The following is a 26,130-nucleotide window of genomic DNA, read 5'->3' as shown; positions in this document are numbered from 1 at the left end:
AACCATCACACTGACTATTAATTATTAGAATTTTGCTATATTTATCTTGTATTGGACCTCAAGATCCTTATATCAGCACAATGCTTGTATAAGAGCTTGTACCAGAACTGATCACATAGTGAATATCCATGATTTTTAGAGCGTGCAACTGAGGTGTTAGATTATTTATTATTTCTGATTGAATTTGCCACAGTCTTAGAGTAAAGCAGAGAAAATTATACTTTGTGTTAATGATTAGCTTTATTAATGTTAATAATACTTTGTGTTAATGATTAAAGACTAATTAGATTTCAGTAAAATGTTAAAATAAAGGAAATTAAACATTTGACCTATCTTCTTGATTAATAACTCATAAAAATAGTATTAACTAACATCAAATGGTTACTCTGGTGTAAAATTACTATATTAATTATATATTCATTTAATTGCCACCCCAGTCTTATGAAATAGGTGCCATTATTCTCATTTTATAAGTGTGGAAATCAGATTTCATGTTGATTGGAACTAAATACTAATTCTTTTTTTGGTCCTTTTGTTTTAGGATATGATGACTCCTATAAATTTGGGGAAGAAGACCATTTATTTAGTTTCATTCTTTGAAGGCTTACAACGCATTATATTATTCACTGAGGATCCAAGGGTATTTAAAGTGACTTATGAAAGTGAGAAAGTGGAGTTAGCAGAGCAAGAAATTGTGGTGGCCTTACAAGATGTTGGAATTTCTCTTGTCAATAATTATACAAAGCAAGAAGTAGCCTATATTGGCATTACAAGGTTAGATACAATCTGAATAAATTTAAACAATCAGTTCTTAAGGAATGATGGTTATTATTAAATGATTGTAATATCTAAAGTAATTTAGTATAATTTATTTTTTACTATTCATTGGTACAAAGGTAATGCTACCTAAAAGTTCTTTGGTAATTTTTTTTGGCCTTTTGAGATAAAGACATAAAATCAAATTCATAAATTCCTCATTAAGTTATTAATCTCCTTCCAGCTCTGTTAAAAGTTAGGTTTATTCAGCTTGCCAAAAGTAGTACTTTTAAATTTTAATAAGTCATAAAATATGCTTAATTGTTGTCCTTTACTTCCTGTCACAGTGTGGGATACGCTATAGATATTCCATAAATAGTTTTAGGGGATTGAAAGTAGAGGCCATCACGTTCTAGCTTGACCGTGGCACTTGAAGCTTTAATAAGGCAATACTATATCATTCTCCATGTAGGGTATCATCAGTAATACTTTCCTTTCTCTTGTGCCCTTATTTATAAACACTTGAATTAGAATTAATTTCTATGTATTAGTGCCTACTTTGAGAACATTTCTTCTACTTTATAACCATGGTAATGTAGTTTTATTTATTTATTTGAGATAAATGCTAGAACAAATAATAAAAGGAACACGATACAGATTTAAATTTAGTTTTCTATGTAAATTCATCTGACTGTAAATGTTCCTTATCTTTTGTTGAATAGAATCAATGCTATTTTAAAATAAATTTTTATAATTATTTTACTGGAATTTAAAAAGGCAAGATTTCATTATTTAAAAAGATCAAAAAAGGAACAGATTTTAAGACTGTTATGCCTATCATTTCTTTCTCCTATGCTAAATGTACTTTTCTGAAAATTTATTAAGTGAATATAAAGTTTTGGAAGGAATAAACCCAGATAGAATAGAGAGAACAGTAAGAATGAAATAACTTCAGAGTAGATAGATTTAATTTAATTCTATATTTATGCCTTTCAGCAATGTAAGGTCAATAGATTTGTTCCATTCACTAACTCTCTTAGATTACTATTTCATAGTTTTTCTCTCCTCAAACCTCCAATATCTCTTCTCTCTTTCTCTCAGCCTGCATTCTACTTCATTAAGAAAATTGAAACTGTCAAAACAGGACTTCCAAAACATAACCCCTCCAAATACCACAACTTCCTACCATACCCATGTACTTCCCTGTAGTTGCCATTGATATACATATATGTTTCTACTTAAACAAATTTTTCTACTTCTTGCACCACATTCCATTCCTTCTTGCCTTGACATTGGGACATTGATCCAACAGTTCTCTTCTCTCTCTCTCTTACACCTGCAATTTTTGGCTCTGTACTGGATTATTCCCATCAATGTTATGTCTCTTAAAAAAAATTCTTTTGAGCCTACTTTTCCTAAGTACTGCCCATTTTTTGCTTATTAGGTTTATAGCCGGACTCCTCCAAAGTGTTGACTGTTACAAAAGAGTTTTAAAATGTTAACATCCAGTAATCCTTTTTCACCCATTTTCTCTTAAACCACTCCAGAAAGGCTTTGTACCCAATACATTATACCATGAAACTGGTCTTGTCAAGATCACCATTGATCTCTGTTACCAAATCTAGCGTACACTTCTCATTTCTCATATTACTCGACTGCATATTTGACACATTTCTCCTTGATACAGTTTCTTTCACTTGATTTCCAGCACCATCTTGATTTTTCTTCCTGTCCCAGCATTCCCAGTGTCCTTGTTGGCTCCTTGTCTTCTCAACTGCTTAATATTGGGTACCTCGAACCTCTCAGACTTTAGTCCTCTTTTCTTCTATCTGTTTCAGTTTTATGATTTTAAATACCACTTCCATACCCAGAATTCCCAAATTTATATCTTTGGCCAGACCTGTCCTCCCAACTCCAGACTTGCATATCCAATTACCTACATAAAATCACTGCACAGATATATAAGTGATTTCTTAAGTCTTATATGTACAAAACCAAGCTCATTTCCTCCTCCTACCTAAAACTGGTTCTCATCTGACTCTTATGACAACTGCATTCTTCGTACTTGCTCTTCCCAAAAACTTTGTAATCATCTTTGATTCCTCCCTCCCACACATCAAATCTAATCCATTCAATAGTTCTGCATTGGCTCTACCTTCAAAATAACATGGAATCTGACCACTAAACTTCTTTCCTGTTACCACCTAGTCAGATGGAATATATCCATCACCATTTCTCTTCTGGTTACTGCATTAAGCTCCTAACAGGTTTTCCTGCTTCTAGCCTTGACACCTCTCTTTCTTTCTCCTTATACCACTAAGCAGTGTATTTTTAAAGCATTAGTCAGATCATGTCACTCATCTTCTCATAATCCTTTTATAGTTCCTCATCTCACTTAGAATAAAACTCAAAATCCTTATAATGTCCTATAAAGTTTTACATTATTTGCTCTTGCAATACCTGTACCTGTCTTACTTCATCATTTAAATCCTCTCCTTGCTTAATGTATTCAAGCCATGCCAGCCTCCTTGCTCTTCTTCACATGTGACAGGTGTGTTCCTGCTTTAGAGTCTTTGCTCTAACTGTTTCCTCTACCTGAAATGTTCCTCTCCTCTTATCTCTTACAAAATGGTCTCACTTCCCTTCAAACTTGCTAAAATCTCACCCTCTTACTGAGGCCCCAGTTGACCACTCTGTTTTAATAACGAAACCCCCACCACTTCACATATCCCCGTACTCCAGATCCTCCTTTTATCCTGGCTGATTTTCTTCTTGCAAAGGCATTTTTATCTTCTTCTATATTCAGATTTACTTATTACTTTTACTATTTATTGTCTGTCACTTCCCAGCTAGAACAAAGCATGAAAATTTTACTGAAGATTTTATAATTCATGTGATAAACCTGTTAAAATGAAAACATGTATAAATTAGTCCCATGATTTTTGCTTTTATATGTAAGTTCTGATGTTGTTTGGGAGACAAAGCCCAAGAAGAAGGCAAGGTGGAAACCACTGAGTGTAAAGCAAACTGAGAAGTTAGAGAAAGAATTTAAGGAATATACTGAGTCTTCACCTGCAGAAGATAAGATTATTGAGTTGGACACTAACATTCCGGTAATATTTTTAGTACTTATTTGAATTTTTAATCTTCATCTGTTATAATTACATGAATTACAAGTAAATTTTAAAGGAAAGTTAGGTTGCCTTACAAAGCAAATTGAACATAATTAATCCTATCAAATGTACTTCATATAAAGGGGTGCTTATCTATTAAGTTAGCACACTTTCTCTTCAGATGCTAATGATCTGTTCCTTGGGGTTTACAAGAAACAATAAATTATTTTATTTTTATTATATAAATTTGTTCATTTTATTTTTAAAATTGCTTTTATTTTGTCTTTTATTAATTTTAGTAAATTTATTCAAAAAGTGATGTAGCCCAGCTGTAAGGATTATGTAAATATGTGACTTTTATGGAATATGGATCTGAACGTAATCAAATATTTCCCCTACTGTTTTAATTAATATTATCCTTTTTTTTTTTAATATTAAAAGGTGTTTGGGGGCGTGGTTTTTTTTTGGTATAATTTCTAATTTCAATCTATTATGGATAAACATAATTTCAAATTATTATGGATAAACAGAAATTTCATGGTTTTTTTGGTGGGGGGGTGGGACATGTTTTTCAGGTACGCTTAACTCCTACTGGTAGTAACATGAAAATTCTGCAACCACATGTAATAGCTATCCGAAGAAATTATCTTCCAGCATTAAAAGTGGAGTATAGCACATCTGCACATCAGTCATCATTTAGAGTTCAAATTTACAGAATACAGGTTAGTCTTCCTGAAACAGTAGGCAAATAATATTCTGAAAGAAATATAGTTAGACACTGAATATATTCCTATGGTCTGTTTTATCTAGTTCTTCAGTTTCAGAGTTGTACTAGACTTTTAGATTCCTTATACTTCTTAAATCTCGTTATTCTAGTTAGCTAGTATAATTAACATACTAATATACTGTCCTGTTTTTTTTTTTATTTTCTTAGATCCAAAACCAGATACATGGTGCTATATTTCCATTTGTGTTTTATCCTATTAAACCTCCCAAGTCAGTCACTATGGATTCAGGTTCGTTTTTATTTTTTGATCGCCATGAAAACAGTTGTATTAGCTATTTTATTTAGTTAACTATAAAAATATGAAATGAAACCATTCTTAAATTTCATTTCTGTAGGATCATTGGAAAATTAAATTGCTTAAGAAGGGCGAATAAGGGTTCAACTGACTTTATCAAAACTGAGTGAATATGTACAAAAGATTAATTAGAAATATATATTTAAATTTTATAAATATTAATTGAATAAAAACCAGATTTTTCATTTGCAAAATTCTGATTTCATTAGGACCTATGAATAAATAGTGAGAAAGTTCAAATATAGAATGTTTTCAAACAACAGAAATTCTTAATGTTCTCCAGTTGGAATAACTGACAAGTCCTTTCTTCTACACTCATCTTTCCTGTTGTTTTTTTTCTTTCTTGACTGTCCTTCTTCTCCCCACTTTACCTTCCCCCCGTTATTATAGTGCACTCCCCTTTGCTTTGCTTCCCCTCCCACATCCCCCTATTCCCCACCCCCACCCCACACCACTGGTTCTTAACTATCTAGAATGTGCTCTTAATATTCAGCTTGGAAGCTTTTTTACCTGTGTATATGCCCAAGCCCACCTGGAGGTCTGGAGCAGGACCCTCACATCTTTATTTTTACTTAGGTTTCCCTGATGATTATAATGCTTACTTTCATTTTTAAATCTCTAATTAAAGAATTAGTTGCCCTTACAGTGAATACAAATAATTGAAAATATAATCCTGGAGACTAAAATTGAGATAGTAGTGAAGCTTGCAAATAGTAATTTAAATTGGCACTCATGATTTAGTAAATGAATTTATTGTATATTGTGATATACAGTGTATTGCAAGAAAATGTTCATCCTTTGCTTAATGCATCATGTGATTAATCATGTTTATTAACCTTTACAGCACCAAAACCCTTTACAGATGTCAGTATTGTTATGAGATCTGCAGGGCATTCCCAGATATCTCGTATTAAGTAAGTGTCTTAAAAGGTTTGTTCATTTTCATTTAAAATTTTGATTTAAATATATTGTTAATTATACTCTTAAAATAAATTTCAGATGAATCAAAGATTTATTTATTGTTTATTTATTTATTTCTCTCCCCTTCCTCCCCTGCCCCCAAGTTGTCTGCTCTCTGTGTCCATTCACTGTGTGTTCTATGTCCGCTTGTATTCTTGTCAGTGGCACTGGGAAACTGCATCTCTTTTTTGTTGCATCATCTTGCTGCGTCAGCTCTCCATGTGTGCGGTGCCATTCCTGGGTAGGCTGTGCTTTTTTAGTTCTGGGTGGCTCTCCTTACAGGGCACCCTCCTTGCACGTGGGGCTCCCCTACGCAGGGGACACCCCTGCATGGCATGGCACTCCTTGCACGCATCAGCACTGCGCGTGGTCCAGCTCAACATGGGTCAGGAGGCCCTGGGTTTGAACCTTGGACCTCCCATGTGGTAGGCAGATGCCCTATGCATTGGGCCAAATCTGCTTCCCTCAAATTTAAATATACAGATTAAAATTATAAATGTCATAGAAAAAATCTATTATTTTATAATCTGGAAGTGTCAGAGAGTTCTAGATGAAACGTATCTAGGTATTAACTGTGTATTTTTCTGGGATATGGATATTTTATTGTTTTCTTTTTTGTTAGTATATGTCTGTAGTGATGTATACTATCTAAGGAATAAGGTAGAAATATTTTTTTCATATTAATTCACCATCCAACATTGACAGTGATCACCATCTTTTTTTTTTTTTTTTTAAAGATTGATTTATTTATTTAATTTCCCCCCCTCCCCTGGTTGTCTGTTCTTGGTGTCTATTTGCTGCATCTTGTTTCTTTGTCTGCTTTTGTTTCTTTGTCCGCTTCTGTTGTCGTCAGCGGCACAGGAAGTGTGGGCGGCGCCATTCCTGGGCAGGCTGCACTTTCTTTTCACGCTGGGCGGCTTTCCTCACGGGCACACTCCTTGCGCGTGGGGGCTCCCCCACGCGGGGGACACCCTTGCGTGGCATGGCACTCCTTGCGCGCATCAGCACTGCGCATGGCCAGCTCCACACGGGTCAAGGAGGCCCGGGGTTTGAACCGCGGACCTCCCATATGGTAGACGGACGCCCTAACCACTGGGCCAAAGTCCGTTTCCCACCATCTTTTTATTACTCTCTTACCTCTTACTTCCCCTACTCCATCACCAAGATAAGCACCATCCTTAATCCCTTGCTTGATAAAATAAATAGTTTTATTTTGGCTGTGTGTATGTGTCTAGACATAATATTATATAGGTTTTGTTTGCTTTCAGTGTTTTAAAAAATTGTTTCAAGCTGTACAAAGGCTCCTGGGACTGGTTTTTTTTTCATTCAAATTTTTTACTAAAGTTTATTAATGTTTTATGTAGCTATAGTCTGTTATCACTGATGTGTAATTTTTGTGTGTGTGACTATATACCATAGTTTATCCATTTTCTCTCTATGGGCATTTGGGTATTTCTAGTTTTTTGCTATTATGAACAATATTGCTCTGATTATTTTTTATTCACTCATTTAAAAAATTTAATACTTTTTTCCTCATTTAGTTATCTTAATGCAGTTAATCCACACTTTTCAAATGTTTTCTACTTTGTAATATAGGTATTTCAAAGTGTTGATCCAAGAAATGGATCTCAGGTTAGATCTTGGATTTGTCTATGCTTTAGCAGAACTTATGGCAGAAGCTGAGGTGACTGAAAAAACAGAGGTAAGACTTACCATCGTAGTGCCTAATGGAAAGGATTAAGGAAAGGAGAGGACTAAGAAATTTAATGTTATTATAAATTCTTGAAGGCATCAAAATGGTTTTGGTTTAAAATTTTAAATATTTTAGTATGCTATTATAATGATACATTGGTAGATTCCTTTTATCAAATTATGGAAGATAGGAGGACAAATAACAGCCTTTGCAAGGTGAGTTAGCAAATAGGAGGAAATGTTTTGGGCCAGCAATAGAGGGGAGAGTGTAATTGGTCATGTTCACATCACTGCTAGTCTTATTTTTCTTTATTGTCTTGGGTTACTTTGTAGGCTTTTGCTTTGATTAATTATTTAGAAGTTTGGGTAAGACTAGGATATTTGATGGGAGAAGGGGTAAGGCAATAAAAGATAATTATCTCTTCATGTCTGATCAAAAGACTATAAAATCACAGCAATAGAGCAGCTGAAATATGGTCTCTTTTTAAAACATACCCTCTGTAGCAGTTTGATGTAGTTATGAATTCCCAAAATAGATATTGGATTATGTTTGTAATCTGGTCTGTACCTGGGTATGATTAAGTTATGATTAGGGCTTTGATTGGGCCACATCATTAGGGCTTTGAGTCCCTACCAAGGGATGGGGACTCACAAATAAAAGGCATGGCAAAGGACAGTTGAGGGTTTCTGTTGTTGGAGTTTTTTTTTGTTTTGTTTTGTTTTTTAGGATTTATTTTTTATTTATTTCTCTCCCCTTCCCGCTGTTGTCTGCTCTCTGTGTCCCTTCGCTGTGTGTTCTTCTGCATCCACTTGATTATCTGATGGCACTGGGAAACTATGTCTCTTTTTTTGTTACATCATCTTGCTGCATCAGCTCTCCATGTGTGCAGTGCCACTCCTGGGTGGGCTGCACTTTTTTCACGCAGGGCGGCTCTCTTTATGGGGCGCATTCCTTGTGTGTGGGGATCCCCTACACAGGGACACCCTGCATGGCAGGGCACTCCTTGGGCACTGCAGCACTGCATGTGGGCCAGCTTACCACATTGGTCAGGAGGCCCTGAGTATTGAACCCTGGACCCTCCATATGGTAGATGGACTTTCTGTCAGTTGAGCCACGTCCACTTCCCTCTGATGTTGGAGTTTTGATGTTGGAGTTTGATGTTGAAGCCTTAAGCTGGAGCCTCAGGAAGTCAGCATGCAGAGGAAAGAGAAGCCAGCCCCAGGAAGAGAGAACCTGAGTCAGGAGAAGAACACAGAGGAATAGAGACAGCTCCTTAGACATGGCAGAAACCCCAGTGAGAGAGACAGAGCCGTTCACCTGATAGTCTACAACTGACCTTGTGGAGCAATGGCAAGTCTAGAGAGCCTCATAGTCTACAGCTGACTTTGTGGAGAAAAGAGAGGAGCTAAGCCCAAAAGAACCCAGGAAGCCTGAACCCTCACAGCATCGGCAGCCATCTTGCTCCATAACTCTCTAGGATCACTTGCTTTCAGCCTGAAGAACTTACTTTAAGTCAAGTCAGCAACAATTTTCCTCAATTTTTGTTTATCTGGTGATGTCTTCATTTCACCTTCATTTTTGTAACACAGCTTTGCTAGATACTGGATTCTTTTCTCACATTTTTTTTCTTTGAGCACTTGAATGTTATCCCACTGCTTACTCACCTCCTTTATTATTTTTTTTTAAGATTTATTTTTTATTTATTTCTCTCCCCTTCCCTGTCCCCCACCCAGTTTTCTGCTCTCTGTCCATTTGCTGTGTATTCTTCTGTGACTGCTTCTATTCTTGTGAGTGGCACCAGGAATCTGTCTCTTTTTGTTGCGTCATCTTGCTGCATCAGCTCTCCCTGTGTGCAGCGACACTCCTGGGCAGGCTACACGTTTTCTGTGCTGGACGGCTCTCCTTATGGGGCACACTCCTTGCGCATGGGGCTTCCCTACATGGGAGACACCTCTGTGTGGCACGGCACTCCTTGCATCCATCAGCACCGTGCATGGGCCAGCTCATCACATGGGGCAGGAGGCCCTGGGTTTGAACCCTGGACCTCCCATGTAGAGGGCAGATGCTCTATCCGTTGAACCAAATCCGCTTCCCTCCGCTGATTATCTTAATGCATTTAACTTTTAAGTGATGAGTTATTGTTCATTTGCTGCTTTTCAAGATTATGATGTGTCTGTCTGACTTTCTAGGTGTTTTTTCAATTATCGCAACTTCGCTGAGCTTCCTGGATGTGTAGATAACTGTTTTTCAATAAATTTTGGGAGATTTCAGCCACTATTTCTTAATTTTTTCTGCTCCTTCCTCTCTCTTCTTGCTCTCTGGTACTCCCTTCACTCATGTGTTGGTGTGCTTATTGGTGTCCCATATTTTTTGTGCCTCTATTCATCTTCATTCTCTTTTTCTCTGTGTCCTGTGGCTTATATAATCTCTATCCATCTTTCTTCAGTTTGCTAATTCCTTCTTCTGCCAGTTTAACTCCACTGTTGGGCCCCTCTAGTAAAATTTTCATTTCAATACTGATTTTTCAAATCCAGAATTTCCATTTGGTTCTTTCCTAAAATTTTCCATCTCTTTATTAATAATATCTCTTTGCTGAGACATTATTATCCCTTCCTATATGTCTTTAATCATCATTTCCATCACTTCTTTCAGCACATTATAATGGTTACATTGAAGTCTTTTTCTTTTAAAGCTGACATCTGGTTAATCTCACAGGAAGCTGCTTTTGCTGCTTTTTTCACTAGTTTGGTTTATGAGTCATACTTTCCTGTTTCTTTGCATGTCTTAGTTTGTTGGAAACTGGGCATTTCAGATAATATAGCAATTCTGAATACTGGTCTTCTCCCCCTCTGGGGTTTTTAATTTTTATTTGATTTGTTTAGTGACTTAAAGTATTATTTTAGTGAAGTCTGACCAACCCACCACTCCTAGCCTTGCTGCTCTGTTACGCCTCTGATATTTTAGGGGAGGTACAGCTTTGGGCATGCCCACAGACACCCTGAGATGACATTGGTTTTGGCAGCTCTCTTTTCATCTTTTTTACAACCAGTCCCCTGCATCTAATTGCCAATTGATTGTTCCATTGTTTTCAACGGTGTGTTGGAGTATACATTATTCTACAGCCAACTCTGATCAGATTTGGACTCCTTTGAAGGAATAATTCATATCTGCCTTTGATATTTTTTCTGATTGCAAGAGGGCTCTCTCTGTTGTCTCTTTCCCTGGTTTTCTCCTGCAAACTAGCTGACCTCAATTTTATCATGTATCTTAATTGAATCTACAGCTCTCTTCCCAACTGCTTTTCACCATATCCTCCATTACTTTTTCTCTTTCCTTCCCCTGCCCTACTGTTTTGGGTTTTTTTTTTTTCCTTTTTGTGTGATCTTTTGTATCTGTTTCTCTTTTTTTTGTCTTCTCTTCTAAGATTCACCGGGATTCAATCCTGGGGACCTCTGATGTAGAGTTTCCCTGTCAATTACAGCACCTCAGTTTCTGGTCTCCGCTGCACTTTACCTTGACTCTTCCCTTCGTCTCTCTTTTGTTGCGTCATCATCTTGCTGTGTGACTACTTGCACAGACACTGGCTCACGGCATGGGCACTCAGCTTTTGCTGCACAGGCACGTGGGCACTGGCTCACCGTGCAGGCACTGGCTCGATGCGCAGGCACTCACCTCACCACATGGGCACTTGGCTCACTGCATGGGCACTCAGCTTGCCACGTGGGCACTGGCTCATGGCACAGATACATTTTCTCTTCTTTTTCACCAGGAGGCCCCAGGGATCAAACCCAGGTCCTCCCATATGGTAGGCAGAGGCCCTATCACTTGAGCCACATCCACTTCTCCCTCCCTTATTTTTGAGAGCACCCTTAATGGTGAACATCTCCATACTCTGTTACAAATGAAGTCAGTTTCTTTGGGGAAGAGATTAAAAGCCATCTACCTACTTTTCCTCAAGGCAAGATCTCTGAGCTAGCTTCTTGGTGACTATAGGAGCTTGAGTGCTTCAGGAAGGAGGGCATCTTTGAGATCTTCTCTTCTTGCTTCTCTGGTATGAAACTACTGCATTAGGAGCCAAGACAAAGTCTGTCAGAGCCTGAATATTCTCAGGGGTGCTGCATCAAAGATAGACCAGCTATTTCATGGGTGGGGGCTAAGCAGAAGAAAGGAGCCCCACCTCATGACTGCACTTCCCTGGAACTTAGCCCTAGAAACAGGTAGCTGGAGGCAGGATGAGAAATGCTTAACATCCTCATCTTCCTGTGAAGGAAGTCCTCTGACTAGGAGGTGAAGGGGAGAGGGAGTCCTATGTTCATGGGTGCAGCAATCTGGAGTAGAATTTTCTGCCTCACTTAGCTTAGAAGATGGAGGAAGAGGGCAGTCTTAATTCAGATATCACAGCTTTCAATTGTCTTACTGAATTTTGTATTGATTTCTTAAATAGATATTTCTTCATTTGCTGTTATCCCTTTAGGACCATTCCCAGAGTCTTTAAATTGTTTTTTTATTGTTGTTAAATAAAACAACAGAGCTCCTCACAGTGTCATGTCAGAAGTTCATCTCCAAATATACTTCTTACAAGGCTGTCAGTTTAATATATTATTAGTAGGTTCACAAAATATGAATATAAAAGGGCCAATTCTTAACACATAGAAAAGCTTAGATCTGTGGGTGTTTAGAAAATAAGTGTTGATTATCAAGAATGATGTACTAATTGCATCATGTGAAATTGTTAGCACCTTCCCCCACTTTGATTATATTACTGGTATTTAGATTTCAGTAAGGCATTTCCCAGATAGCTCCAAGAGGACCAAATAAGTGTGTTTAAAGAAACAAATATTCCAAAGAGAATGTTGATTAAAATGGATTAGGGGAGCTTGGTAATATAATCTATAGTAAAATGAAGATCTGTATGAACTTATAGTAACATGAAGAAAAGTTTAGTGGCTTCTTATAGTGGCCTGAATGGAAACCCTAAGAGGTGTGCTTATCAATTTGTGAGTGGCAGAGAGACCTCACAAGTAGGGATAGTAATTTTCTTTGTGAGATGATAGCTTTCCCATCATGAGAAATGTGTTAAGTATTGTTTTAGTTTGCCAAATGGCTGCCAACACAAAGTACTAGAAATGTACTGGCTTTTATAAAGGGTATTTATTTAGTTTGAAAGCTTACAATTTTAAGACCATGAAAAGTCCAACTCAAGGCACCGTAAGAGGTGCCTTCTCACCCGGGTTAGCTGCCATGTGTTGAAGCAAGATGGTGGGCAATCTCTGCCTGGTTTCTGCCTTCCTCTCCAGGCTATACCATCTCTCAGAGCTCAGCTGAGGGCAGCCAGGCAAAGTGCTTGTCTCTTCCTGGGCCTTTTCTCTCAGGCTTGGCTGCTCAACTTTCTTGCCAGTTTTACCTGCAAGCTATCAGGCAAATGGCTCATCTCTCCCTAGGGCCTCAGCTGCTTAAGCCTTTCCTTTCTGTCACGTGGCAGAATACGAAATGACAGAGATCTCTTTTCCAGTGTGTCTGTCGTTTATTAGACCCAGCAAGAGGACAGAGACTCAACCTGAGTCATACCTCACCAAGGTAATGCGATTGAAAAAAATGTCTTGCACCCACAGGAGTGGACCAGGCCACAAACATAATCTTTCTCTTTTTGGGATTCACAAAATAATTTCAAACTGCTACAAGTATGTATATTATAGAGGAATTTTCTGAAATATGTGGAGTATTAATTTAAATTGCTCATGTAGATTGGTCTCTTCATTTCTTAGCATTTTGTGTTCTTTATAGGTTGAACTTTTTCATAAAGATATAGAAGCTTTTCAAGAAGAATATGAAACAGTTTCATTAGTAGATACATCACAAGTCAGTCTCTATGAATACTTTCATATATCTCCTATCAAGGTAAGGTAAAAATAAGTCATTTTCATTGTCCTTGCTAATCTAGGTAATAAATAGCAAATTGATTTAATCGGATGTGGGCAGTATAGAAATTAAATTATGCTCTTTAATAGAATATAGATACTGTATAGATAAATAACAATTGGTCCTTTTAATTTTTTTTCCTTCTAATAATTTTTTAAAAGATTTATTTATTTATTTCTCTCCTCTCCCCCCCAGTTGTCTGCTCTCTGTGTCCATTTGCTGTTTGTTCTTCTGTGACCGCTTCTATCCTTAATCAGTGGCACCCAGAATCTGTGTTTTCCTTTTTTGCGTCATCTTGTTGCGTAAGCTCTCCAGGTGTACAGCGCCATTCTTAGGCAGGCTGCACTTTCTTTCGCGCTGGGCAGCTCTCCTTATGGGGCACACTCCTTGTGCATGGGGCTCCCCTACACGGGGGACACCCCTGTGTGGCATGGCACTCCTTTTGCGCATCAGCACTGTGCATGGGCCAGCTCCACATGGGTCTAGGAGGCCCGGGGTTTGAACCACGGACCTCCCATGTGGTAGGCAGTCAGATGCCCTATCCATTGGGCCAAGTCCGCTTCCCACTAATTATTTACCATGTGAAAATAACAGTGGAACCACCTATAGCACATGTTTACATCTTAACTTAACATTATTTTATCTTAGTTTTCCTTTTAGCTATTTGGGGCAATTTTCAAGATTTGTATATTAGGTATATATTATTTTTCAAATTAATTTATAAAGTAGCCTTGATTTAAGAATTAGATATCAGGGAAGCAGATGTGGCTCAAGTGATAGAGCTTCCGCCTACCATATGGGAAGGCCTGGGTTCGATCCCTGGGGCCTCCTGGTGAAAAAGAAGAAGAGAAAGTGGTCCCATGTAGCAAGCCAGTGCCCCCCACAAATGTGTCATGCAGCAAGATGATGATACATCACAAGAGAGCCAAGGGGAAAGTTAAGGTGAAGTACAGCAGAAACCAGAAACTGAGGTGGCACATTCAACAGGGAACCTCTCTCCCCATCAGAGGCCTCCAGGATCAAATCCTGGTGGAGGAGAGAAAATGAAAAGACAACACAGACAGCAAAAACAGCAGGGCAGGAGGATAACCAGCAAGATGGCGGCCGAGTAAGGAGCTCCTAGAGTCAACTCCTGCTACAGGGCAGTTGGTGGACACCCAGAGCTATCTGAGCTAGCTGAAGCACCTGTTTGGGGGCTTTAGGAGGCCAGAAGGGCATCCTGAAACATCCTTGTAGGAATGGAAGGAGGAGACTGCCCATCTGCAGAGAAGACTTGTAAGTAGAGCACTCCACACCATGGAGGCTGGTGCCCATCCTCCACTGGAGGCACAAGCTGCCTCGGGAGCTGTTCCATGGCTGGAATTGAAAGCTCCACTTCCCAAAAACAGAGGAGGAAGAGATGGTTGGGTACCAGCTTTAGCTACTGAATAAATTCAAAGGACTAAGGTATTATCCTGAGAACAGCTAGTGTTTGAGCCTATTCAGGTCTGAAAGAGGCCAGAAGCCGTCATCTTAACTCCATGCCTGGCTCGAGTGGAAGTGGGGCAGATTGAGAATCCCAGTGCTGGTGGGGACTGGCTTCTTTCCATCCAGGTCAGATTGCAGGTCTAGCCTAAGCCCCAGTGCCACCTCCGACAGGGAAGAAGCTACAGGGACCTGCTCCACCCTCTCCAGGAAATTGCCAGCCAAGCTCTGGATGCCAGTGATTGTCCTACTCTAGTGGCGCAAGCTGCTGTTCTGTGACTGGAGCTGGAAACTCCATTTCCGAAAAACGGGAGGAGGAGATGGTTGGCTGCCGATTTCAGCTACTGATTGGTACACTCGGATGGCTAAGGAATAACCCAAGGAACAGCTGGGGTGTGAATCTGTCCACATCAGAAAGGAAAGAGGCCAGTGGCTGCCATTTTGACTCTGCTCCCAGCCTGAGGGAAAGCCCAGATGACCAAATATCATAGTGACAGTAGGAACCAGTTTCGTTCACCCAGATCAATCTGCAGCCCTAGCCTAGGCTTTAGCCCCACCTCTGCAGGGAGGAGGCTGGCTAGCTCTGCACCATCCTGTCCAGGTAACTATGGATACCTTTGGCTGGCACAAACTGAATAATCTGTAGGCTTTCAGGGCAACTGCAGTCATCTTGGACCTGCACTGCATAGACTGCTGACCACACCTGTAGCTTCATGCACCTTTCTCATCAGTCTCTCTGGGCAACTACAGTCTAGGCCTGCACGACTTGGATTATTCCACACAACTGTGACTCTGTCCCTACCTCTGGGAAAGAAGAAAGTTGGGAGAAGCTTCACTGGTCCCTGGGGCAATGAGGGCAGCTTGAGCCTGCATAGTTTATAGCACCAATTACATCCTTGGCTCCTACTGCACAACCAGCAAGGGAGAAAGGGCAGGAAGCCCTAAACTAAAGAGAAAAACTCCACCCAGAATAAATACTCTAGTAAACCAGATGCCAAGACACCAACCAAAAGTTACAATCCACACCAAGAAACAGGAAGATATGGCCCAGTTAAAGGAACAAGATAAGCCTTCAGATGACATAAAGGAGTTGAGACAACAAATCATAGATGTTCAAACAAATCTCCTCAATAAATTCAATGAGATGACTAAAGGGATTAAGGATATTAAGAAGACACTGGATGAGCACAAAGAAGAATTTGAAAGCATACATAGAAAAATAGCAGATCTTATGGGAATGAAATTTAAAAATCACTGGAATCATATAATAGCAGATTTGTGAAGACAGAAGAAAGGATTGGTGCACTTGAAGAAATGGCTTCTGAAAGTGAATGTAGAAAAGAACAGATGAAGAAAAGAATGGAAAAAAATGGGCAAGGTCTCAGGGAACTAAACAACAGCAAGAGAGGTGCAAACATACATGTCATGGGTGTCCCAGAAGGGGAAGAGAAGGGAAAGGGGGCAGAAGGTATATTAAAGAAATAATGTTAGAAAATTTTCCAACCATATTGAAGGACATAGATATCCATGTCAAGAAGCATGACATACTCCCATCTGAAAAAATGCAAACAGACCAACTCCAAGACACATACTCATCAGAATGTCAAATGCCAAAGACAAAGACAGAATTCTGAGAACAGCAAGAGAAAAGCAATGCATAATATATAAGGGATACCCAGTAAGATTAAGTGCTGATTTCTCATCAGAAACCATGGAGGCAAGAAGACCATGGTCTGATATATTTAAGATACTATGAAAGAAAAACCTCCAGCCAAGAATTTTATATCCCGCAAGACTGTCTTTCCAAAATGAGGGCAAGATTAGAATATTCACAGATAAACAGAAACTGAGGGAATTTGTAAGCAAGAGACCAGATTTTCAGGAAATGCTAAAGGGTGTGCTACAGCCTGAAAAGAAAGGGGCCTGGAAGAGAGTCTAGAAATGAAGATTATGTCAATAAAAGTAACTAAAAGTGTCAAAAGAGTGGTGAACATAAAATATGGTAGATAAAACTCAAATAGGAATAAACAACCAATGACGTAAAGCACTTGAATTCAGAAAACTGCAACCCAATGTTAAATTTAAAAAGTCCTAAATAACTGAAAGAATATTCCATGCTCATGGATTGGAAGACTAAGTGTCATTAAAATGTCAGTTCTACTCAAATTGGTATACAGATTCAATGCAACCCTGATAAAAATTCCACCGGCATTAGAAAAATAAATTGAAAACACAATTATCAAATTTATTTGAAAGATAAGAGGTCCTGAATAGCCAGAAACATCATGAAAGGAAAAATGAACCCTCATCTCCAGACTTTATATCATACTACCAAGCTATACTGGTAAAAGCATGGTACTGGCATAAAGACAGACACTTAGACATCAATTTGAACAAAATTGATGGCTCAGAAATGGACCCTCACTTGTATGGTCAAGTGATTTTCTACCAGCCTGTCAAACCCACACTACTGCAGTGTGTTGGGAACGCATGAGAAAAATACAACTGGAGTGAACTATGGACAGTGTTTAGTGGTAATATAATATTCTTGCATCTATGCCAAATATATACTGTGTTGGCAATGGGGCAGTATGGAAAATGTGAGACAAATGGATACTATGGACATTGTAACAATCAGATGATATTATCTTAACGTGTAACAAATGTTCCACCACAGTGTGGTGTGTTGAAAGAGGAGTTTGTTTGGGAATTCTGCACATGTGCATGATTATTTTATAAGTCCACAACTTCTTTCATAAAAAATATATTTAAAAAATAATAAAGGGGTGGGCTGGGGGGGAAACACAGTCCATTCAGCAAAATGGTGCTGAAAGAGCTGGATGTCTATAGCTGAAAGAAGGAAAGAGGACCTCTGTCTCACACCTTATCTAAAAATTAACTCAAAATGGATGAAAACCTAAAAATTAAAGCAAGAACCATAAAACTTATAGAAGAAATTTTATAGGAAAATATCTTCAAGCCCTGGTGGTAGATGGTGGATTCTTAACCGAGATAAGAAAAGGACTGAGATGGACTACTGATGTTTAATGTATCTAGAAGTTTTAATTAGCTTTACTGTAAAAGTGTGGAAATGTATGGAGTAGATGGTAACAAATAGTAATAGCTAGTTTATAAATGGGGATGTGGCTGAAAAAAATGGTAGTCTAGTTATGTAAATGCCAATTGACAGAATGCTAGAGAATAATCTAGGAACAGAATGGCACAGTAAACCAAGACATGGATGAGAACTGTGGTTGATAGTACAGATGCAAGAGTGTCCTTTGTGAGCTAGAGCAAATGTACATCACTACTGCAGTGTGTTGGGAACGCATGAGAAAAATACAACTGGAGTGACCTATGGACAGTGTTTAGTGGTAATATAATATTCTTGCATCTATGCCAAATATATACTGTGTTGGCAATGGGGCAGTATGGAAAATGTGAGACAAATGGATACTGTGGACATTGTAACAATCAGATGATATTATCTTAACATGTAACAAATGTTCCACCACAGTGTGGTGTGCTGAAAGAGGAGTTTGTTTGGGAATTCTGCACATGTGCATGATTATTTTAGAAGTTCACAACTTCTTTCATAAAAAATATATTTAAAAAATAATAAAGGGGTGGGTTGGGGGGGAAACACACCAAATGTAAGATAAGGACTATGATCAGTAGTAAGATTTTGACAATATTCTTTTGTAATTTGTAACAAACATCTCACGACAATGCAGGGTGTTGGTGGAGGGTTGATGTATGGGACTCCCCTGTATGAGTTTATGCATGTTTGCTTTGTAAGTTCACAACTTTTGCAATACACTTAATTGTTTATATATGTTCATATATAAATGATATAAAGATAATAATAGGGAGGGTTGGGGGAAAATACTTTGGTTAGTAGTAAAATTTTGACAGTGCTCTTTAATCATTAGTTAAAAAGGTTTAACAACAATGTGAGGTGTTGGTGGTAGGGTGAGCTATGAGAGTCCTGTATGATGTTATATATGTTTGTTTTGTAAGTTCACAACTATTACTGTACACTTATTGTTTATGTGTGTGTGGGTGATATATTTAAATAAATTTTTTAAAAAATAGGGCAGGAGAAGGGGAAGGGGGAGAAATAAATCTTAAAACAAAAAGAATTAAAGATCACAATGGAAAAAATGTAAATTAGTTCTTAACACAATTTCTGTGTTAATTATGTAATACTTGAAAATTATACAAGCATATATATCGTATCTATATACAACATAAAATGGTTTTTATCAGGCTTCACATGAATTTTAGTAGTTCAAATGTACAGTTTTTGAGGTAAGAGTTTTCAGCAACTTCAACTTCTAGTTTTTAATATTATTAATGCATAATCTTAAATTTTTGAATTGCAAATTTCATAAAAAGAGCTATAGTATTATTTCTACTTACATGCATAATTCAAGTAAATTTGAAAATATGGTGTAATGAATTTAAAATTGATGTTTAAAAATTAAATTGTCAATATTAAGAAGATACTTAAAATATTTCTCTCTTTATCTCTTCAGTTGCATTTAAGTGTTTCACTAAGTTCGGGTAGAGAAGAAACTAAAGATTCAAAACAACATGGTGGACTTATTCCAGTTCGTTCTTTAAATCTTTTGCTGAAGAGTATTGGCGCCACTCTTACAGATGTACAAGATGTAGTTTTTAAGTATGTGTAATATTCAAATATATAAATTAATGAAAAGTATACTTTCTGTAAAACTCTTTAGCTGAGAGTGTAAATATGTTGGAGATTGTAAGCAAAATTAAGTTTTTACTCTAAATGAAATACTATTTAAATATTAACTATACCAAAAATACTTCTTATAAACCCTTAACTAATAAATAACAGAATAATTGTTAGATAATTTCCTTGAGCAAGACCATGGACCATGCAAGTTTGTGCATTATGTAAGGATACTGTCTTTCTGACCTAGGGAAGGATTCTTAAGATATATGTACCCAAAGGTATGGTGCTTGAAAGATGTGCCTTAGAGGCCAATAGGATCCTTCAAGTGTTTGTGACTAGAACAGAATCAATGTGGTGATAAGAGAAATAAGGGGTCAGATTAAAGTTGTAGTCAAGAATTTTCATTTTATTGTGAGTCATAACGGGAAGCTATTAGAGTATCTAAACAAAAAGACTCAAAGGTCTGAGACTATAGAACAGAATGACCTTTTCAGATAACATCTAGAACTGATTCAATTGAGAACCAGTATCAGGACTTAATGAGTCAAGTAAAAGGTAGCTAAACCTAGATAAAATAAGATAAAAGTAAAATAAAATAAGTTTGAAGACACCAGAAATAAGGATACTAATTTTGTTGACTTTGAATCCCTTAGCATAGAACTTCCCAGTTACTGGATTGGGTAAATGCTGTGAATACGTTACAAGGACACTGAGCTGATTCTTCAGCTCTTGGGATGACCAGACAGGACCTGAAGCAACTGAGCCCTGTCATTCTTGAGTAACCTCTTCCATTTACCTCAATGTGTCAGATATTTTTTACATGGGCCTTGACAAACAGTTGTGAAATACTTCTATAGTGGTGGATAAATGGGCTTCAGGGGCTCTTAGAAGCCCTTTAAGTTATATGAAAAATTGTGTATATGAGTGGTTTATCTGATAAGAAGATCCAAAGCATGTATCAGATTCTTACTGTTTTTTTGATCAAAATGTGCAGAGATATATGTAAAAGAGTAGATTTTTTTTATTGATGTGAGAAAATGTACTAGAAGGCAAAGATGAGGAGAAAAAGTTTCTAGAGAAAATTAAACCATTTGTTAATGTTAACATTCTTTCTCTCTTCATTCGCACACACACATACATATGTGTGCATTTGTTTGGTTTTTTTCAGGCTTGCATTTTTTGAACTCAACTATCAGTTCCATACAACACCTGAACTACAGTCAGAAGTAATAAGACACTATTCAAAACAGGTTCGTCTGAGATTATCTTACAAAGGGACAGTGTGATATAGACTGGTGAAATTTATATGTGTACACATATATATAATGTAGATTTAGAAAAGCAATAAATAGTCATTTTTAAAAATATAAACATGTTTAATAGGAGGAAAAAATTGAGTCCAAGCAGTATTTTGATTTTCTTTCCAGAAATCATTTTCTGGGTCAGTGTGGACTATAAATAAATAAATCTTTAAATAAAATATTAATTTACCAGATTTATTTTGAATTTAAAAGTGGGTTCAGTGAAAACTATTAATTAGTAACTAGTTGATGAGCACAGGGCATTTTCCATGTAATTGATTTCTTTAATTAGCTATATAAATTATTTTAATGGAATTCACTTTGGAAAGATTACTGTATTTTATGGTATAACTTAAAAATTATCTGAAGCAACTGTGGCTTAGTGGACAGATCACTGAGCATGTTCTCAGTTTGGGCATTTACTAGCTCTGTGACCCTGGGCATTATTTAACCTGTATGTTTCTCCGTTCTATAAAATCACAGTTAGTAATAACTTTCACACAGAGTTGTAAAAATGAACATATTTTAAATATTCTAAAGCTTTATATATGTTTATTGTCATTATCTCCAATACTATAATACCAAATTGCTTTTTTAAAACGAAGAATTTTGATGAATAAGGTGAAAGTGTTTAGTTGTTAAAGTTGGTGATAAGAATGTTGGATTGAAAAAACTAGATCTGCGTCCTGAATATCCATAAGAAAAAATATTAGTTTTGATTATATTGATTAATGTTCATATTTCATTTTTTAGGCCATTAAGCAGATGTATGTACTCATTCTTGGACTTGAAGTTTTGGGAAATCCCTTTGGCTTAATCAGAGAATTTTCTGAAGGTGTAGAAGCATTTTTTTATGAACCTTATCAGGTAAAATAGTTCTCTTAGAGTTGTGTGACACATCAGCTAATATTTTTGAACTGAATGATAATGGATTCCTGTTTTCAACTTGAGGTGTTGGTGTAAATACATTTTGGAAAACATGCAAAAAAAAAAAACACATTTTCCTGCAAACAAAGGTAGTTTTGGGGGTGTGTTTAATTTTTGCCTTTTCTCTCAAAATTTAACCTTAAAACTTTGCTAAGATATACTGGATTTTAATGTTGTGTTAGATTATAAGAGGTAGATAACTTCAAGCTACAACATAAGGAAGATCACTGTGTTCTCTTGCTTTGCACAGTTGTAGGGACCATAAAAATAACCACACAAGCTTGAAACTGTGCAAAGCATTTATTTATTAATCACAGAAAAATTGTTCTGTGACTCTTAAAAATTTTTGTCAAAATTTTAAACCTTGCTTATTCTTGGTTACACATGTATAGGGTAATGAAAAAGTATAGCTCAAGAGATTGAGTGCCTACTTTCCACACATGAGGACCTGGTTTCAATGTCTGGCTATTTCTAAAAACAAAACAAACCAATGAAAAATCCAACCCAGGGGACCCAATGTACCTCAGTGGCTGAGTGCCAACTTCCCACGTTTGAGGTCCCGGGTTCAATCCCCAGCCCTGGTACCTAAAAAAAAGTAATATATACAACTTTATATTCTTTTTGATCCTTTAGGGAGCCATTCAGGGTCCTGAAGAGTTTGTGGAAGGAATGGCACTGGGACTAAAGGCACTAGTTGGTGGAGCAGTTGGTAAGAAAAATAATGCCTACCAAGTATTATTGTGCTAGAAAGTAATGACATATTTGTTTTTATTAAAAATACTGTAATTTCTGCTAGGTGGATTAGCTGGTGCTGCCTCCAAAATCACCAGTGCTATGGCTAAAGGGGTAGCAGCTATGACTATGGACGAAGACTACCAGCAGAAGAGAAGAGAAGCTATGAATAAACAACCAGCTGGTCTTAGAGAAGGCATCACTCGTGGAGGAAAAGGCTTGGTTTCTGTAAGAAGTTTCACAGTTAGGGATGTTTTAGGGTATATCTTTTAAACCTGCATTCTGTGAATAAGAAAAATAGACATATAATTCTCACTTCTTAAAGTATTATTTAGATGGTAGAACAGTGGGTGGTATATATATAAAATGTCAATAGCCTCCAAAATCTTTGTTTAAATAAAATATGTAGGAAATATATTAATTCCTGTGGTATCTAGATAGCAAACTCCATAATTTTTATGTAAGCCAGAGTTGGTTCTTTAAGGCATCATGTGAGAGTATTGTAAATTTTTCAATTGTGCTTTCTTTCTAGGGTTTTGTAAGTGGTATAACAGGAATTGTGACAAAACCAATTAAAGGCAAGTATAGTAGTACTTTGGATTATGCATATTACCATGTCTTTCCAAGTTATTTATTCTTGTTCCGTGTGTTTAAAACTTTCCCCACTAGGAGCTCAAAAAGAAGGAGCAGCTGGTTTCTTTAAAGGTGTTGGGAAAGGTTTAGTGGGAGCAGTGGCAAGACCAACTGGAGGCATCATAGACATGGCTAGCAGTACATTCCAGGGAATAAAAAGGTAAAAGCAAAGATATTGCTGTGTAATATGAGTAAAATGCTTAGGTAATTAGAAATTAAATAAATCTGCCATTTTGTTTGGGGCACTGAATTATAAGCACTATATATAGTATGGCAGGTTTCAAATGATCTCCCTCATTCTTTTTTTATACTTTTTAAGTTGCCATTACATGATTTCAATTTTATAAAGTTCTCTTTTATTTGTTACTAATTCCCAGCAGCCTTGGCAGGAAGGGTTTGTCATGTTAGGCAAGCTTTTCAGTTATCTTGTATATTTGTCATCCAAAGGGGTGCTGATGCGAAATACCAGAAATTGGGTGGTTTTTATAAAGGGTATTTATTTGGGGCAGGAGCTTAAAGATTACCAGGCCATAAAGAATAAGATGCTTCCCTCACCAAAGTTTATTTTCATGTGTTAGAGCAAGATGGCTCCTGATATCTATGAGGGTTCAGTCTTCCTGGGTTTCTCCCTTCCAGTGTCTTTCTTCTCTCTGGATTCAGGGTTTCTTGCTTCCCAGGGTTCCAGCTTTAGCATCAAACTCCAGCATCAAAACTCCAACATTAAGAACCCTCAACTCTGTTCTTTGCCATGCTTTTTATTTGTGAGTCCTATGATTCACCCTATGACACAAGAGGTTTACATAATTACATAATTACTTAATCTAGTAAACCTATGAGTGATATCAAACTGCTGCATACACTACTGTAATATATTTCAATCAAGATATAGCAGTTTGATACTATTGATGAATTACAAAAAGAAATATTGGATGATGTTTGTAAGCTGGTCTTTTCCTCTGGCATATTAGAATGTATTGGATTCAGAGGATTTACTTCTACTTGATTAAATAACAATTAAGGCTTTGCTTGGAACATATCAATAGGATATTACATCCCAGCCACCTAGGTGGGCGGCGACTCACAGATAAAAGACGTGGCAAAGGACAGAGTTGGAGTTTTGATGTTGGAGCTTTGATGCTGGAGTCTTGAGTTGGAGCCCCAGGAAGTAAGCGCACAGAGGAGCTTCCTTGTGAGGAAAGAGAATCAAGCCCTGGGAAGAGAGGAACCCAGGAAGTCTGAATCCTGGCGGATGTCAGCAGCCATCTTGATCCAACATGTGGCAAAAGACTTTGGTGAGGAAAGAAACTTATGCTTTATGGCCTAGTAACTATAAACTTCTACCATAAATAAATACCCTTTATAAAAACTAACTGATTTCTGATACTTTGCATCATCACCCCTTTGACTGACTAATACAGTGTAACAAAATATGTCATTAATAAAATTAGTAAATATTCTGTCTTCCTTTTTGAAGAAGAATAAATAAAATAAAGAATGGCATTTTATATTGTTCATGTCAAACTCAGCTTGTTTTCACTCTTCTTTTATTGGTCTTATTCTGTTTTAAACTGTTAAATCCATTCTCCTTATTTCTCTTCATTTTTGCAATTAATTTTAAATATGTTCCCTCTTCCTCCAAATTAAATTTAGCCAAGACTGACATTTACTGGTTGCATTATTGTTTTCTCTGTCCTAGAAATTTATGACACATACTATAAATAAATAAATTCATTCTAAGGCCTCATTTGGAAAGTTGGGTGGTTATATCCCTAACCTTTTTCTTTTCTGTTTCCTCTTGCTTACCATTTGATACAGATATGTATTGTCTGTGGGGATAAGATTGTCATCTTACAAGCTGCTTTTCTTCATAGTGTACAACATAATTGAGTATTTATGTTTTTATCATTTAGAAATAAAATGGGAAAAAAGGAATCAATCTCTCTACTTAAAACTTTACTTTTATAAATATATGCTGAATCAGATTCATTACAGATGTTCAAAAGTCATCAAAGCATAAGAAATTCAAAACATATAGGGAGTTATACAAGCTTCTGCCAAGAGCTGCCAGTATTACCTAGTATTTATCTCAAATACGGTTAATTAAATGTTGACTATGTAATAAAGATATGCAAAGGTTTATAGTAGGAATTTACCCAAAGTAAAATTGAATATAGATTTCAAAAATATTTGGTTTTAAGGATGCAAAATTTTATATGAAAATGAAAAAAAATCAATAAAATTAATTGTCTTATTGGACACACTTGAAACAAAGAAGTTTGAAAATAAAATGGAGTTCCAACTTCATTTATGAGCTGAAATGTCTCATAATAAATGTGTAGAAATGCTAGGCAAATTTTTTACAAATTTTGGAATATGACTAAACTCATAAAATGAGCTTAGGGAAGGGGAATTTGACAGATGTTATAAACAGAGAAGGGACTATGAATCAAAGAGGTAAACGCATGAGCTTTAATATCATGGAGGCTTGGTTTTCTATTCTGGAATAAGCAGTGAGACACTTGGGTCTTTATCAGATAGGGAGTGACTTTTAAGTTCATGTGTCAACTTGGCTAGGTTATGCTATCTACTTGTTTGGTCAGGCAAGCACTGGCCTAATTATTACTATGAGGATAGTTCATGGATGTAAATTATCATTCAGTTGATTGCATTTATGGCTGATTAAATTACAAACAGCTGAGGAGATTGCCTTCAACAGTGAGAACATCTCATTCATTGAATTGAAGACTTTAAAAGGAGAACTGATGATTTCAGCAGTCATAAGGGAGAATTTCCATCTCTGTTTCAACCAGGCAGCTTCACTTGGGGAATTCACCAAAACCTCATT

At 36.9% G+C, this 26,130-nt stretch overlaps 1 protein-coding gene across 6 annotated transcripts in view; it reads left to right on the top strand.

Moving 5' to 3' along the window:
• The window catches only part of VPS13A (vacuolar protein sorting 13 homolog A), a 293,093-nt gene that overhangs the window by 225,848 nt on the left and 41,115 nt on the right, over window positions 1-26,130 (top strand). For all 6 annotated transcript variants that reach the window (XR_011649379.1, XR_009186770.2, XR_009186769.2 and 3 more), the window contains exons 54-67: window positions 542-774; window positions 3,716-3,869; window positions 4,445-4,591; window positions 4,804-4,885; window positions 5,796-5,865; window positions 7,508-7,613; window positions 13,389-13,502; window positions 19,526-19,671; window positions 20,861-20,942; window positions 21,747-21,860; window positions 22,554-22,629; window positions 22,717-22,880; window positions 23,185-23,230; window positions 23,322-23,445. Coding sequence is in view for 3 of the 6 variants with exons in the window: in XM_058301627.1 (XP_058157610.1) it covers window positions 542-774; window positions 3,716-3,869; window positions 4,445-4,591; window positions 4,804-4,885; window positions 5,796-5,865; window positions 7,508-7,613; window positions 13,389-13,502; window positions 19,526-19,671; window positions 20,861-20,942; window positions 21,747-21,860; window positions 22,554-22,629; window positions 22,717-22,880; window positions 23,185-23,230; window positions 23,322-23,445 (1,658 nt within the window). In the remaining 3 variants the exon portion in view is untranslated. The remainder of the gene's footprint in view (window positions 1-541; window positions 775-3,715; window positions 3,870-4,444; window positions 4,592-4,803; window positions 4,886-5,795; window positions 5,866-7,507; window positions 7,614-13,388; window positions 13,503-19,525; window positions 19,672-20,860; window positions 20,943-21,746; window positions 21,861-22,553; window positions 22,630-22,716; window positions 22,881-23,184; window positions 23,231-23,321; window positions 23,446-26,130) is intronic.

The sequence above is a fragment of the Dasypus novemcinctus genome, chromosome 8 (genome assembly GCF_030445035.2).
Source record: "Dasypus novemcinctus isolate mDasNov1 chromosome 8, mDasNov1.1.hap2, whole genome shotgun sequence".
NCBI classification, from domain to species: domain Eukaryota; kingdom Metazoa; phylum Chordata; class Mammalia; order Cingulata; family Dasypodidae; genus Dasypus; species Dasypus novemcinctus.
This window is presented reverse-complemented; position numbering and strand designations above follow the sequence as displayed.